The following is a 15,712-nucleotide window of genomic DNA, read 5'->3' on the forward strand; positions in this document are numbered from 1 at the left end:
TATGGTTTCATTCTCAAGTCAAGTTATTATTCTCATTTGGACAATTGAATATTAACACAGTCACAGGTTATCACATGTGCAGACTATAATATTATACAGTTCCACTCCTACTATTATTAACTATATCCTAGTGGGTCAGTGCAGCTTCTTAAGAGTGGGGTCAGTGAGAGGTAAGAGTTGTCCCCTTTGAGTGACCTCTTCCTCCACTCCTGACAGATGATCACGATACGTCATCACTTGTAGAGCCTCCCACTCGTCCTGCATGTAGAGAATATACGGAAGCATATCACCAAACCTTTCATATCACCAAACCATAATTGCATGCTATAATAAGCTAAAGACTACAAAAGATCACAGCTGCATGCAGATATGCAGACAATAAGTACAGGAACCGCCTCTATAACGGACACCTTTGGGGAACAATGTTTTGACCCTTATACAGAGGTGGCTTTTGTTGAGAGGTTGTTTTGTACACAAACTGTTCATTTGGGACCTGGGTGCCTGGCCGTTATATAGCAGCTGACCTTTATTCGGAGATGGCTGTTAACAGAGGTTCCACTGTAGTTATATTAATGTGAAGTGTCTACTGTTAAAGTGCAATATATAAAAGTACGATAAAATGGTATAATTATTGACTGAAGAAGTATGAAGATTCTTAGCCTAGTGATAATGATATATTCGCAATCGTATCTGGCAGTTAAATATCTAATTGTGGATTGTGGTTTTGCTAATACTGCAAGTGTAGCTAAAGGAACAAAAAAGTGATTTAATTTGTATATAACTGATAATATGTACCTTGAACAGCTGGTTCATGTTAGGTGGTTTCCCTCCCATGGACTGTCCCTGCATTGACATCTGCTGGGCCATCTGCCGAGTCTGGTCAGCCGCTGTGTGTGTGGGATGGGTGGTGTGTGGTGTGGGTGGGAGGTCGTTATTAGCAAGCAGGAAAACAGCACATGTACATTATTACAATTTAATCAGCCATAACTTTTGTTCTGTTGGTCCAATTTCAGTGGCATTATGATTTTCTGAATGCTGAGAAAAAACTCTATCAGATGGTATGTTCAGCTCACAATTTTTGATCGGACTTGATTTTGAACTTTTACCCCACCTTATAGCCCACGCTTTTTGTCAAAAACAGCCTCGAAAATGATCTTTGATTTTAATACACCATCTGAAAGAGCTCACTTTGAGCTACCAGAAAATCATTAAATCATTGAAATTGGACCATCCAAACCCAAGTTATGGCCGTTCAAAGATCCCTGCTTGTAGTAACTAAGGTACATGCAGTGCTGGTTGCTATGCTCGTAAGAATGACTTATTCTAAACTCTTATAATGCGTCGAGTTCGTATGCTCCGTTAAATTTGTTTTCCCCACCAAAATCGGGTCCAATCAAAAACGTGTGTGTGTGTGTGTGTGTACTGCACGCATATGCCCAACCCACTCACCATTATCAGCTCCCAGGATCAGACCATAGATGCTCCTCAGACCAAACACGTTCAGGAAGTACCACGACATCGAGCTCACCCTAAACACACACACAAAGGGCAAGAGGTGAACAGTAACAGGTGAAGACATTGCATGGACTATAAAGCTGTGTTGTATAGTACGTTGTATACATAAATAAGAAGGATATGGATTGGGAGTCAGAGTGACAAGTATTTACCAATGGCTAGTTGGTGGTGCTATAGGACAAAAAATAACCACTTCCTCGGCGCTAGTTTACTACATGTTGGGATGTGTGTTAGATTGAGGATAGAAAAATAGCCACCACTTAGAAAATTCCAGCCACATTCCTGATCAACCACCAGCCACATTCCTTATATAGTTATACAGCCTTTGCAATGACAAGGAATAAGGTTGGGCCAGTAGTTATAATACACGCTTGTAAAGATAGCCTATAATTATACAAAATGTTCGTACCATGAGGCACTGAGAGTCTTGAGTTCAATCCCACGCTGTAGCATGCTCTTAAAACGCAGCGTGAGGGGGAAGGGGACCTTGGCTGCATGTACGGAAGAGAGGGTGTGGTCAATAACAGGGGGGGGGGAAAGTTATAGGGTACATATAATTATGGAAGGCAATACTGTAATGAATATCTGTATCGTACTTGTGATAAATCCAGCGAAGGTCCAGTTGATCCAGCCTCCGATGACTATCATGGGCAGGACGTTGGTGAAGGTTCCCTTCATCATCTCAAACGCCATGTTTGGGTCTACAGAGGACAGGGGGTGGGGAAACAAATTGTCATCACGATAAAAAAATTTTATGTTGAGAAAAACTACGTATAGATACAGTCAATGTACAAGTTATATATATGAGGCAAGCTATATCCCTTGCAACAATTATCAGTTGACTGGATACACAAAGCCTTGGACACAAAGCCTTGGATACAAAGCCTTGGATACAAAGCCTTGGACACAAAGCCTTGGACACAAAGCCTTGGATACAAAGCCTTGGATACAAAGCCTTGGACACAAAGCCTTGGACACAAAGCCTTGGATACAAAGCCTTGGACACAAAGCCTTGGAAAAGCCTTGGATACAAAGCCTTGGATACAAAGCCTATATTTTCAGGGGGTGATGTGTACTAGTAAGTACCTCCCATAGCTTGCATTGGATTGGCTGCCGCTCTCTGCTCTGTCTTGAAGTAACCCCTCTCTTCATTATGGAAGAAATGCTTCCTCATCAGAAACGACTGCAATGGGGAGATCAGTCATAAATATGAACCCCAAATACGCATTTTTGATTACTAGCTGATAATAGATAAATACACATAATGAATTTTGAGAATCCATCAGATCAATTTCTAAAGAATGTGACACTTTGTAAAGCCACTAGTTCTTCACATGCATGTTAGCATAACATATAATGTGTAGGTGCAGCACGGTGCGACATGCATAGCCTCCTTCACCGGCCTTCCCTGAGTGAAGTGCGGCCTGGGATCGAGGCTAGGTGCAGCATGGCTGTGGGGCATTAATTGATCAAGAAAACTAAAAAGGAACAGTAACAGGCAAGGCTATACAGCTATGGTGCCTTGTAGTAGATAATGATCTTTAGGCCCTTGACCACAATCTACTACCGGCCAATAAACAGCTTGTGGCAGGCAAGAAGTCTTGCAGGCAGGCACTCATAGTCATGCATGCAATAGTTATTACATGTAAACTGATACACATACTCAAAGCATTTTACTGTGTTCCCTAAGTCTCTGCATGTGGTTTCTCAATTAGTGTTGTTTTCCAGTTTTTAGATTGCATCAATCAACCACAATATAGAACAGAGTCATCAACAGCATCTATTACCAACTACAGCTGTACAACTACCCAGTTACACGATTGAGCATAAACTGAGCAAATTTGGATAAAGATGGCTTACACAGAGCAACAGAAAGCCTACCATCTTAGGAAGATGAGGACCAGAGCTGCAAGACTGGATATCAATAAAGATGGATTCATTTCACGTGAAGACTACGAAATCATGAGCAAGAGATTGGCTGAATACAGCAAAGTAACTGAAGAGCAAGCTAAGAAAATCCGTGATTCTGTACTAGCTGTAGCTGACAGCATTAAGCTTACTGGTGATACAAAGTATCCAGTTGAACAATTTGCTATGAAGATTAGTCAAACTATTCTTGGGAATACAGGAGAAAAGAATCAAACTGATTTGCATACTTCCCACAACGCTTTGTTTGATGTCATCGACACTAATGGTGATGGTCACATTTCAGTGGAGGAGTTTAAGGTCTACTTGAAGGTGGTGGCTCCGGGCGTGACAGAGGATCAAGATAAGCATGCTTTTGATGTTATCGATGCTGACAAGAACGGGGAAATCAGCCGAGAGGAATTCTTGGCAGCTGCTGAAGATTTCTTCATTGGTGTTGAAGAGACAGAGCTTGCTGCAGCATTCATGGGAAAGCTGGTGGACTAAGTCAAGCAATTGGACTATAAACACTGTATTATAGTGAAGTGGACTGAACAAACTAATGCTGTATTAGCGTAATATAGCCCATGAAGCAAAGAAGCTATAGTATAGCTGTAGAGATAATTAGCAGTAGCTATGCCATTTGTGTGCATGCATGGAATGTGCATTTAGTCAATGTCTCTGTTAACTTCCACTATTAATGGGGTTAGTTCGGTAGTAAATGTTTGAGATTGTCGTATGCAGTGAAGTATCAAGCCATGCAAAGACGACACGCATGTACCATACATGTACCATACAAGCAAAGGAGTGTACAGAGGGTTTCAGGTAGGTTGACACTAGCACATGTAGTGTGCGGTCATGGTTGAGTGCACTTCACTTTGTACGTACACAGTTCCCACAGCTATGGTCAGTGGTGCTGATTTAGTGACAAGGTTACCATAGATACACAGCACCGTATCTAATCTTGTAGTTAGGAAGTCAGGTATATATAGCTTCGATTCCAGGCCGATTAAAATACGGCCTGGTACCTATTGCATGGTGATAGTGCGCATGCGTTAGTTTATTCACCAGAATCTGGGGAATCCCCTTTTTTCTCTATTTGTATCTATGTACATCAGTTAGCTCTCTATTGCGTTGTTCCAGAAGGCTTTCACACTAGTCTGAAGCCAGAAGAGGCTCTCATCTACCTCTATGACAGTTGTATGGTCAGGATGTCTTAGCTTGGATGTGTACAGGCTATGGGAAGTGTATGGTGCCTCAAACTGCTACTTGTGAAGACAGTCCGGCTATAGGACCATCGTAGACGTAGATGAGAGCCTCCAAACTAGCATTCAAGCCTTCTAGACCAACGCAATAGATGGCATAAGCCACAGCTTCACGGAACTCAGTCATGGAGATAAAGTATTACGGAACATATTCTTAGTAAACGGACTAATTTCCTGTGTAATTTACTAAGGTTTTACGTTCGTAGTACGATTACCCATATTCTGGGTAATTTGAAGCGCATGCGCACTATCACCCCTGCAATAGGTACCAGGCCGTATTTTAATGCAGCCTAGAATCGAGGCTATGGTAAGACTAATGCATAATTTTTTTATATCCATACAGTTAGGAAGATATAGCACATTACATTTAAACCATGCAGCAGCATATGCAAACTAAGCCACTGCTGTGCTTAATTTGCAGCTTATACTTGTACGTTTGGGACAAAATTTAATAGTGAAATGCAAGATATATACCGTATAGCGTGACATTTTCGAGGGGCTTAATTTTTGCTGATTGCGTGGGTTAGCAACCCTACACGAAAATTAAGTCCACGAAAATTGTTAGAATAATCTGCTATAACGTGCAAAGGCGTGGCTTCCGGTAAGCAGTCATTCCACAAACATTGTGCAACGAAATGCTTAAGTTTAGAGGCCTTTCCACGAAATATAAGTGCCTCGAAAACAACTCGCTATTGTATAGAACCTTGATTATCCGGACACCTTGGTTCCAGAGGCAGGCCGGATAACTGTAGATAATCGAATAGATAAACCACGCCTTGATCCACCCACTTTATTGATAAACAGCAGTGCTACATGGTTATCTGCACATGCGCAGAGGTTAAAGCAGGCCTGTCTCCATAGTAACAGCTGCAATGCGCATGCGCATTTCAGGGACACGCCCATTTTCTGAATTTATTAAAAAAGAAACTTCCAAGCCGGATAATCGAGGTTCTGGATAATCGAGGTTCTACTGTATATGGTAATTGGCTGCCTCAAGTACAGGCCGCAAGAGTAAAACGCATTCGAGGCAATGCATTGTGCCTTTAATTTATTATTTTTATTGAGCATGTGCAAAAATGGGGGGCGTGGCTTTAGTGCATATTGCAGCAGAAAGATATACTGTAGATCTAGAACTGAGCAATTGAACCAGCACACGAGAAAGATGGCTTACACAGAGCAACAGAAAGCCTACCATCTTAGAAAGATGAGGACCAGAGCTGCAAGACTGGATATCAACAAAGATGGATTCATTTCACGTGAAGACTACGAAATCATGAGCAAGAGATTGTCTGAATACAGCAAACTAACTGAAGAGCAAGCTAAGAAAATCCACGATTCTTTACTAGCTGTAGCTGACAGTCAAAAGATCATTGGTGATACAAAATATTCAGTTGAAGTCTATGCTACAAAGGGCAGTCAAGGAATTCTCCAACAACCACGGGAAAGAAGTTTAGCCTTTTTGCATAATTCCCACAACGCTTTGTTTGATGGCATCGACACTAATGGTGACGGACACATTTCAGTTGAGGAGTTCAAGGTCTACTTGAAGGTGGTGGCCCTGGACATGTCAGAGGATGAAGCCAAGCATGCTTTTGAGGTCATCGATGCTAACAAGAACGGGGAAATCAGTCGAGAGGAATTTTTAGCAGCTGCTGAAAATTTCTTCTTTGGTGTTGAAGAGACAGAGCTTGCTGCAGCATTCATGGGAAAGCTGGTGGACTAAGTCATGCATTGATTGGACTGATTTTAAAATGGAATACATGTAAAAAGTATAGAATCTGATGAAATGCAATAATAGAATGTTAATTATCATTTGGCTTCATCTGAGTGTGTACTGCCTATACAGTTATAGCCATACTTTTCTGTTACCTATATTTAAGACCTAACGCTATAGACTGAGCTACTATAATTATTGTTAATGTTTTCTTAGAAAATATTTCTTTATTGGAGTCAAATTAAAATGAATACATTCATGTAAAAACTAAGAAATGCAGTAACAGATTGTTAATCATTTGGCTTCATCCGAGCTAGTGTGTACTGCATTAGAGTTATAGCTGTTGTTTAAGACCAATGAAAGTTGACCTGCAATTACTCAACTAGACCGAGTTATGCATGTCCACTGATTAGCATTTCTTCTTAGAAAAGATTTCTTCCTTGGAGTTCATAATTATGTTTATATCTTATTTTAGGGAAGTTCCAGCTTGTAAATTAAACGAGGGAGCATGCAAGACTGACTATAACAGCTGCATGTATATATTCTGTCTAACATAACCTTGACAATTAGTGGACATGGAACATTGGGTTAGATACACACCGCAGATAATCAACAACTGCAACACGTGGTGGGTGTGGCTTCAATCCGTATCTATATATACTTATTTGCATGCATAATTACATACACTAGCTATACATGCAGTAAAGCTGACACTGAGCGAGTTTAACCTAAAGCACACGAGAAAGCATACGAGAAAGATGGCTTACACAGAGCAACAGAAAGCCTACCATCTTAGGAAGATGAGAACCAGAGCTGCAAGACTGGATATCAACAAAGATGGATTTATTTCACGTGAAGACTACGAAATCATGAGCAAGAGATTGTCTGAATACAGCAAAGTAACTGAAGAGCAAGCTAAGAAAATCCGTGATTCTTTACTAGCTGTAGCTGACAGCATTAAGCTTACTGGTGATGCAAAGTATCCAGTTAAAGAATTTGCTGCCAACGTTAGCCTAGCTTTTCTTGGGAGTACACGAGAAAATATGCGAACTGATTTGCATAATTCCCACAACGCTTTGTTTGATGTCATCGACACTAATGGTGACGGCCACGTTTCAGTGGAGGAGTTCAAGGTCTACTTGAAGGTGGTGGCCCCAGAGGTGACAGAGGATCAAGCCAAGCATGCTTTTAATGTTATTGATGCTGACAAGAACAAGGAAATCAGTCGAGAGGAGTTCTTGGCAGGTGCTGAAGATTTCTTCCTTGGTGTTGAAGAGACAGAGCTTGCTGCAGCATTCATGGGAAAGCTGGTGGACTAAGTCATGCAATTGGACTAAACACTGTATTATAGTGAAGTGGACTGAACAAACTCTGTATTACCGTAGTATAGCCCATGAAGTAAAGAAGCTATAGTAGCTGTAGAGATAATTAGCAGTAGCTATGCCATTTGTGTGCATGCATGGGATTATTACAATTTAGTAATAACATCTCTGTTAACTTCCACTATTGATGGGGTTAGTTTAGTAATGTTTGAGATTGTTGTATGCAGTGAAGTATCAAGTCAAAGACGACATACTAGACCATGTAACTGACATGCTCTTAGAAAAGCATTAGGCATGCATACAGCTGTCATAACAACGAGAAAGGAGTGCATGTAACCAGTTCCCCAGGCACAGATATGGTTAGTGGTGCTGACAAGGTTACCATGTTATGGCAAGAAACCAATGAAGTACATATGTGTTTTCCCATGCAAGAACAGTAATAAAGTACTGAGTGGATACAAGTGTTTTCCCAAGAACCATCATTGTGGTATTCAATCATCATCTGTTATTATGCCTCGGTGTGCATGCGCAAGCGAGGTATACGGTAGTGTGTTTGTGTGTGTGTGTGTGTGTGTAGACTGCTACAGCTGCTCAAGGATCAATGAAGTGCAAGTAAGAGTTTCTATAGGCTTCTTAGTCATGTTTTTTTGGATTTTAATTCGTGGATTTGCTTCGTTCTCGAGTTATGCCTATTTGGAATGCCATTGCAGCCTTTTCAGAAGAGTGCGTAGCCAAACTTGTTCACTAAGTGTTGCTACTCTATATACTTAGTAGTTAGCTCTGCACTAGAACGCTATATAGCTATTGGTAGCTGCAAGAGTGAGAAGAGAGCTGCAAGGCTCTGCTGATGCAGCCATTAATTCTAAACTTTTGACATCGTTTTTTTAACAACAATCATGGTTGATCATTACCCACTCTTGAAGTTTCTGTTTCCCGGCGATTCTGCCTAGAGCATGCAGGTATTAATGCAAAAAAATGTATAAATAGTAGCTTTATGTTATGTAGCTTTGACACCTCCACCAAGGCACCCGCGGTGCTTTCATTAATTAAGTAAATATCTACACCAGGAAGAAACATACAAGCATAGGAATCAACATTATAGTGGGAAAGGGACACAGTTGTCTATTCACTGCGTGTATGTAAGGCATACCGTATAGTGACAAGTTTTCGCGGGTTAGCAATCCTACACCAAAATTAATTCCATGAAAATTATTCATTATCTACTATAACGTGCAAAGATTAAAGGCATGGATTCCGATAAGCAGCCAACTATGCAACGAAATGCTTTTAGAGGCCATTCCACAAAGTATAAGTGCCTCGAAAGTTTCGCGCTATATATACGGTACATGTAATACATACGTGTCAACAATTTAAACTAGCATGGCATGCATTCATTCATGTGAAGGCTTGTGGACTATACGTAAGTCATGCAATTGGACTGATTTTTAATTAAAATGATTATTATAAATTAATGCAGTAACATATCAGTTGGCTTCGTCTGAGTGTGTGTACTGTCGCTATACTTCTGTTGGCTATATTGACCAATGAAAGGGAAAGTAAAATGCTATAAACCCAGTCATGCATGTCCACTAATTATCAATCAATGCATATTTCCTTCGTTTTTCAGAGTTGCTTGTATTATATGGTGTATTTTAGGGGAGGCTGCAATTTTTAAATGAAACAGGAAACCTGCAAACTGACTAACATGCAGCTGTACTCTATTATCTAAGAATTAGTGTACACGGAAACATTGGGGTTAGAGTAATAACCACAGAACTGGAAATGTGGTGGGTGTGGCTACATGGGTGTGTCATACAGTATACACAGAAACTGTCACTGAGCAAGCTTTAACCTAAAGCACACGAGAAAGATGGCTTACACAGAGCAACAGAAAGCCTACCATCTTAGGAAGATGAGGACCAGAGCTGCAAGACTGGATATCAACAAAGATGGATTCATTTCACGTGAAGACTATGAAATCATGAGCAAGAGATTGTCTGAATACAGCAAACTAACTGAAGAGCAAGCTAAGAAAATCCGTGATTCTGTTCTTGTTATAGCTGACGGCATAAAGCTCACTGGTGATACAAAGTATCCAGTTGAACAATTTGCTATGAAGATTAGTCAAGCTATTCTTGGGAATACAGGAGAAAATAATCGAACTGGTTTGCACGCTTCCCACAACGCTTTGTTTGATGTCATCGACACTAATGGTGATGGTCACATTTCAGTGGAGGAGTTCAAGGTCTACTTGAAGGTGGTGGCCCCGGACGTGACAGAGGATCAAGATAAGCATGCTTTTGATGTTATCGATGCTGACAAGAACGGGGAAATCAGCCGAGAGGAATTCTTGGCAGCTGCTGAAGATTTCTTTATTGGTGTTGAAGAGACAGAGCTTGCTGCAGCATTCATGGGAAAGCTGGTGGACTAAGTCAAGCAATTGGACTATAAACACTGTATTATAGTGAAGTGGACTGAACAAACTAACGCTGTATTAGCGTAATATAGCCCATGAAGTAAAGAAGCTATAGTAGCTGTAGAGATAATTAGCAGTAGCTATGCCATTTGTATGCATGAAATGTGACAATTTAGTAATAACATCTCTGTTAACTTCCACTATTAATAGGGTTAGTTCGATATAGTGAATGTGAATGTTTGAGATTGTTGTATATGCAGTGAAGTATAAAGTCAAAGACGACATACTAGACCATGTAACTGACATAGCCTCGATCCCAGGCCTTACTTTTTCTTGCTGTTGTCATTGTTCGTCCATAAATGACATAGTGAGGCAGCAAAGAAAGAAATGGGCGTACAGTTAAGAAAAAGTAAGGCCTGGTTTGGGAAATCGCGTGATCCACAAGGATTTTATGAACGTGGGCGATATGTAAGCCCACAATCGTGACGTAAGATATTCTCCCACGCATTCAGAGTTAATAAGACTGTACTGAGACAACCACCAAGCTGTGCTGCAAGTCAGATCAGAGAACCAGTGTGGCCAGCTCTGGTGGCAGTAGCTACCTGCTATATGATAATGATGACTAATCTATACTATCAGTAGACTATATAATACAGTAGAACCTCGATTATCCGGACACCTTGGTTCCAAAAGCAGGCCGGATAAGTGAATATGCCGGATAATCAAATAGATAAACCACGCCTTGATCCACCCACTTTATTGATAAACAGCAGTGCCACATAGTTGTATGCGCATATGCGCAGAAGATAAGCAGGCATGTATCCATGGTAACAGCTGCAACGCGCATGCGCGTTTGAGGGACACGCCCATTTTCTGATCTGATAACAAGAAAACTGCCAAGCCGGATAATCGAGGTTCCGGATAATGGAGGGCCGGATAATCGAGGTTCTACTGTAGCATGTAGAAAGACACAAGAAAAAGTGATAGTCTGATAGAATCTGAACACATAACTAGTAGATCATCTAGCTAAGCTTAAGCATAAGGTATAGCTAGCTATAGTGCTTGCAAACTTCCAGTTCCAAGTCCATGTCCAGCTTGCATGCTGCAGGCAAAGTTTTATTAGTCATAGATCTCTGCGTGCATCGGCAGTCCAACATCTCTAGCTCAGCATGCCCACGCTCATTTTCACCCTTCTACCACCCTTCTACCCTCACGCGACTTCCTGATACAGGCTCTCCTTTTTCCTAACTCTACGTCTATTTCTTTCTTTATTCCTCCAATTAATACCGTATTTTATCTCATTGAACAGTATTTTGTGATAAAGAACGAAAAAGGAGTGTAGAGGCTGTAACTGACATGCTCTTAGAAAAGCATTAGGCATGCATACAGCTGTCATAACAACGAGAAAGGAGTGCATGTAACAAGTTCCCCAGGCACAGATATGGTTAGTGGTGCTGACAAGGTTACCATGTTATGGCAAGAAACCAATGAAGTACGTATGTGTTTTCCCAAGAACCGTAATGAAGTACTGAGTGGATACATGTGTTTTCCCAAGAACCATCATTGTGGTATTCAATTATCATCTGTTATTATACCTCGGTGCGCATGCGCAAGCGAGCTAGGTATATACGGTAGTGTGTTTGTGTGTGTGTGTGTGTGTGTGTGTGTGTGGGTGTAGACTGCTACAGCTGCTCAAGGATCAATGAAGTGCAAGTAAGAGTTTCTATAGGCTTCTTAGTCATGTTTTCTTGGATTTTAATTCGTGGATTTGTTTCGTTCTCGAGTTATGCCTATTTGGAATGCCATGCATTGCAGCCTTTTCAGAAGAGTGCATAGCAAAACTTGTTCACCGAGTGTTGCTACTCTACTTAGTAGTTAGCTCTGCACTAGAACGCTATATAGCTATTGGTAGCTGCAAGAGTGAGAAGAGAGCTGCAAGGCTCTGCTGATGCAGCCATTAATTCTAAACTTTTGACATCGTTTTTTTTAACAACAATCATGGTTGATCATTACCCACTCTTGAAGTTTCCGTTTCCCGGTTCTGCCTAGAGCATGCAGGTATTAATGCAAAAATGTATAAATAGTAGCTTTATGTTATGTAGCTTTGACACCTCCACCAAGGCACCCGCGGTGCTTTCATTAATTAAGTAAATATCTACACCAGGAAGAAACATACAAGCATAGGAATCAACATTATAGTGGGAAAGGGACACAGTTGTCTATTCACTGCGTGTATGTAAGGCATACCGTATAGTGACAAGTTTTCGCGGGTTAGCAATCCTACACCAAAATTAATTCCATGAAAATTATTCATTATCTACTATAACGTGCAAAGATTAAAGGCATGGATTCCGATAAGCAGCCAACTATGCAACGAAATGCTTTTAGAGGCCATTCCACAAAGTATAAGTGCCTCGAAAGTTTCGCGCTATATATACGGTACATGTAATACATATGTGTCAACAATTTAAACTAGCATGGCATGCATTCATTCATGTGAAGGCTTGTGGACTATATGTAAGTCATGCAATTGGACTGATTTTTAATTAAAATGATTATTATAAATTAATGCAGTAACATATCAGTTGGCTTCGTCTGAGTGTGTGTACTGTCGCTATACTTCTGTTGGCTATATTGACCAATGAAAGGGAAAGTAAAATGCTATAAACCCAGTCATGCATGTCCACTAATTATCAATCAATGCATATTTTATTCGTTTTTCAGAGTTGCTTGTATTATATGGTGTATTTTAGGGGAGGCTGCAACTTTTAAATGAAACAGGAAACCTGCAAACTGACTAACATGCAGCTGTACTCTATTATCTAAGAATTAGTGGACACGGAAGCATTGGGGTTAGAGTAATAACCACAGAACTGGAAATGTGGTGGGTGTGGCTACATGGATGTGTCATACAGTATATACACAGAAACTGTCACTGAGCAAGCTTTAACCTAAAGCACACGAGAAAGATGGCTTACACAGAGCAACAGAAAGCCTACCATTTTAGGAAGATGAGGACCAGAGCTGCAAGACTGGATATCAACAAAGATGGATTCATTTCACGTGAAGACTACGAAATCATGAGCAAGAGATTGTCTGAATACAGCAACTTAACTGAAGAGCAAGCTAAGAAAATCCGTGATTCTTTACTAGCTGTAGCTGACAGCATTAAGCTTACTGGTGATGCAAAGTATCCAGTTAAAGAATTTGCTGCCAACGTTAGCCTAACTTTTCTTGGGAGTACACGAGAAAAGAATCGAACTGATTTGCATAATGTCCACAACGCTTTGTTTGATGTCATCGACACTAATGGTGATGGTCACATTTCAGTGGAGGAGTTCAAGGTCTACTTGAAGGTGGTGGCCCCGGAGGTGACAGAGGATCAAGCCAAGCATGCTTTTGAGGTCATCGATGCTAATAAGAATGGGGAAATCAGTCGAGAGGAATTCTTGGCAGGTGCTGAAGATTTCTTCCTTGGTGTTGAAGAGACAGAGCTTGCTGCAGCATTTATGGGAAAGCTGGTGGACTAAGTCAAGCAATTGGACTAAACACTGTATTATAGTGAAGTGGACTGAACAAACTAATGCTGTATTAGCGTAATATAGCCCATGAAGTAAAGAAGCTATAGTAGCTGTAGAGATTATTAGCAGTAGCTATGCCCACGAAATGAACGAAATGTGACTTCTACTATGTAGTATTGTCTCTGTTAATGTCTTCCACTATGCATGGGGGTTAGTTCGGTAGTAAATGTTTGAGATTGTGTATACCACTGACTAGACCATGTAACCGACATAACATGCACGTGTACTTGAAAAGTATTAGGCATGCATGTACAGTAACAGTAGCTAAATCTCACAGTGAGGTAAATGAGGTCAGTGAGGTTGCAGCTAAAGGAGTGTATGTACACAGTTCCCCACAGCTATGGTCAGTGGTGCTGATTTAGTGACAAGGTTACCATAGATACACAGCACCGTATCTGCTCTTGAACCTTCACATGCATGTACGTACGTTATGCTAGATCGTCAACAGTGGGTGAACTTATATACTATCCAATAAACAGTTGAGGCTGCATGACGTCTTTTTAACATAATTATGTACACAAGCGTAGATAAGAGTACATGTGTATACTATATATAGTGAGATCACCAAGGCCACGAGATTATCTCCATGGCTACACTGCTAAGGAAGCAAACAGCTTGTAATCTATAACCATGCATTATTATGATAATAATTGTCAATAATTATTTATTATTATAGCGAGTGTTCAAGACATGTAATTTTGTTGTGTATTGTTGACAGTTTATATATACATAGCTACAAGTAGTGATCTTTGAACGGCCATAACTTGGTTTTGGATTGTCCAATTTCAACGATTTAATCTGGAAGCTTAAAGTGAGCTCTTTCAGATGGTGTATTAAAATCAAAAGCAATTTTTAAGGCCCATTTTGAGAAAAAAGCGTGGCCTATATATATAGGTGGGGGAAAAGTTCAAAATTGGGTCCAATCAAAAGTTGTGAGTTAAACATACCATCTGGATCAGTTTTTTCTAAGCTTTCAGAAAATCAGAAAATTATTGTAATTGGATCGACAGAACTAAAGTTATGGGAGATCAAAGATCACCAGTAATCAGTACACCACTTATTGACTACAACTTGTACAGAGCCTTTTAGTCTGAATGAAGTGAGGTACACACAATACATCGTCATGTACACTTGTACTTAGTGAATGGATCAATGAGGGTATCCAGTAGTAAAGACAAATGCTCTTAGTTGTCAGACCCACCTCTCTAGGTATCCATCCACCGTTCTCCCTCAGGGCTCTACTACGCATCAGCGCTTGTCTGCATGGGACAGAGAGACAATAATCAATAACAAAATGTATATTATTTACGACCCTCACTTGAAATACAATTTTAAAAAGCAAAAAGCAGAAATGCTACTCTAATTGACCTGCAGTAGTGTACTGATTCTTATCAGTGCGTACACTGTAGCTAGCTAGTGGTTGTCTCTAATAAGGTTTGCAGCATTTCAAGTTCAGGTGCACGCTTTATAATTATGACAGAACTATATATCTATAGCGATAAATAAGTTGCTAATCGTCCACAAGAGTGGTACAGAACCAAACCACACCCACACCACAACATACTCATAAATGATGTTAGATACATGGTGGATAACTTCCCATAAATACCCTAACCCCTTATTTGCCACGCCCACTATATATATATAATCCACATCCTACGATACTATAAATAGCGTGTGTGTGTGTGTGTGTGTGCCTACCCGTCCTTGATCTCCTCCAGTGTGGGGGTCTTAGAGTCGTTGCGTAGTAACACAGTGACATAGTGACGTACTAAACCAAACACGAGGGTGATGAACACTATAGGCAGGATGACCCACTGACGGATGGCAGGGTCGATGAGTAGCTCCACCATGGTCTAGGAAGAGCTGTATTAACACACACACGTGGTGTGAGTAGCTTTCTCTTTGTTTAGAGACTGTGATGGGGATTTCCCTACATGTAGGGACCAACGCCCACTACTTTAAGGCGGCTAAACCTCGAGCTTAATTATAAC

At 40.6% G+C, this 15,712-nt stretch overlaps 5 protein-coding genes across 5 annotated transcripts; 4 read left to right on the forward strand and 1 right to left on the reverse strand.

The window, feature by feature from the left end:
* Positions 1-18: 18 nt before the first annotated feature.
* Positions 19-15,665, reverse strand: LOC135345643 (ER membrane protein complex subunit 3-like). Its single transcript, XM_064543071.1, has 8 exons — positions 15,420-15,665; positions 14,920-14,977; positions 2,602-2,698; positions 2,112-2,216; positions 1,925-2,006; positions 1,450-1,529; positions 796-887; positions 19-258 (listed from the first exon to the last, which is right to left on the reverse strand). The coding sequence occupies exons 1-8, from the start codon at positions 15,569-15,571 to the stop codon at positions 136-138; spliced, it is 789 nt and encodes a 262-aa protein (XP_064399141.1). The 5' UTR covers positions 15,572-15,665; the 3' UTR covers positions 19-135.
* Positions 3,230-4,096, forward strand: LOC135345652 (luciferin-binding protein-like). The gene has a single exon (XM_064543083.1). The coding sequence runs from the start codon at positions 3,367-3,369 to the stop codon at positions 3,925-3,927; it is 561 nt and encodes a 186-aa protein (XP_064399153.1). The 5' UTR covers positions 3,230-3,366; the 3' UTR covers positions 3,928-4,096.
* LOC135345651 (luciferin-binding protein-like) lies at positions 7,065-7,886 on the forward strand. The gene has a single exon (XM_064543081.1). The coding sequence runs from the start codon at positions 7,158-7,160 to the stop codon at positions 7,716-7,718; it is 561 nt and encodes a 186-aa protein (XP_064399151.1). The 5' UTR covers positions 7,065-7,157; the 3' UTR covers positions 7,719-7,886.
* On the forward strand, positions 9,517-10,335 carry LOC135345650 (luciferin-binding protein-like). The gene has a single exon (XM_064543080.1). It carries the CDS (start codon positions 9,592-9,594, stop codon positions 10,150-10,152), a length of 561 nt encoding a protein of 186 aa, XP_064399150.1. The 5' UTR covers positions 9,517-9,591; the 3' UTR covers positions 10,153-10,335.
* LOC135345649 (luciferin-binding protein-like) lies at positions 13,026-13,847 on the forward strand. Its single transcript, XM_064543079.1, has one exon. The coding sequence runs from the start codon at positions 13,107-13,109 to the stop codon at positions 13,665-13,667; it is 561 nt and encodes a 186-aa protein (XP_064399149.1). The 5' UTR covers positions 13,026-13,106; the 3' UTR covers positions 13,668-13,847.
* Positions 15,666-15,712: the final 47 nt, after the last annotated feature.

Source organism: Halichondria panicea, chromosome 12 (assembly GCF_963675165.1).
Source record: "Halichondria panicea chromosome 12, odHalPani1.1, whole genome shotgun sequence".
Classification (NCBI taxonomy): Eukaryota; Metazoa; Porifera; class Demospongiae; order Suberitida; family Halichondriidae; genus Halichondria; species Halichondria panicea.

What these genes read in the sequence shown, in the direction of transcription:
- LOC135345652 (XM_064543083.1), top strand. Translation starts at nt 3,367, where the DNA reads ATGGCTTACACAGAGCAACAGAAAGCCTACCATCTTAGGAAGATGAGG.
- LOC135345651 (XM_064543081.1), top strand. Translation starts at nt 7,158, where the DNA reads ATGGCTTACACAGAGCAACAGAAAGCCTACCATCTTAGGAAGATGAGA.
- LOC135345650 (XM_064543080.1), top strand. Translation starts at nt 9,592, where the DNA reads ATGGCTTACACAGAGCAACAGAAAGCCTACCATCTTAGGAAGATGAGG.
- LOC135345649 (XM_064543079.1), top strand. Translation starts at nt 13,107, where the DNA reads ATGGCTTACACAGAGCAACAGAAAGCCTACCATTTTAGGAAGATGAGG.
- LOC135345643 (XM_064543071.1), bottom strand. Translation starts at nt 15,571, where the DNA reads ATGGTGGAGCTACTCATCGACCCTGCCATCCGTCAGTGGGTCATCCTG. An exon ending in CTTCGCTGGATTTATCACAA is followed by an intron (nt 2,007 to 2,111) that starts GTACGATACAGA and finishes CCGTACATGCAG; the next exon opens with CCAAGGTCCCCTTCCCCCTC. An exon ending in AAGACTCTCAGTGCCTCATG is followed by an intron (nt 1,530 to 1,924) that starts GTACGAACATTT and finishes GTGTGTGTTTAG; the next exon opens with GGTGAGCTCGATGTCGTGGT.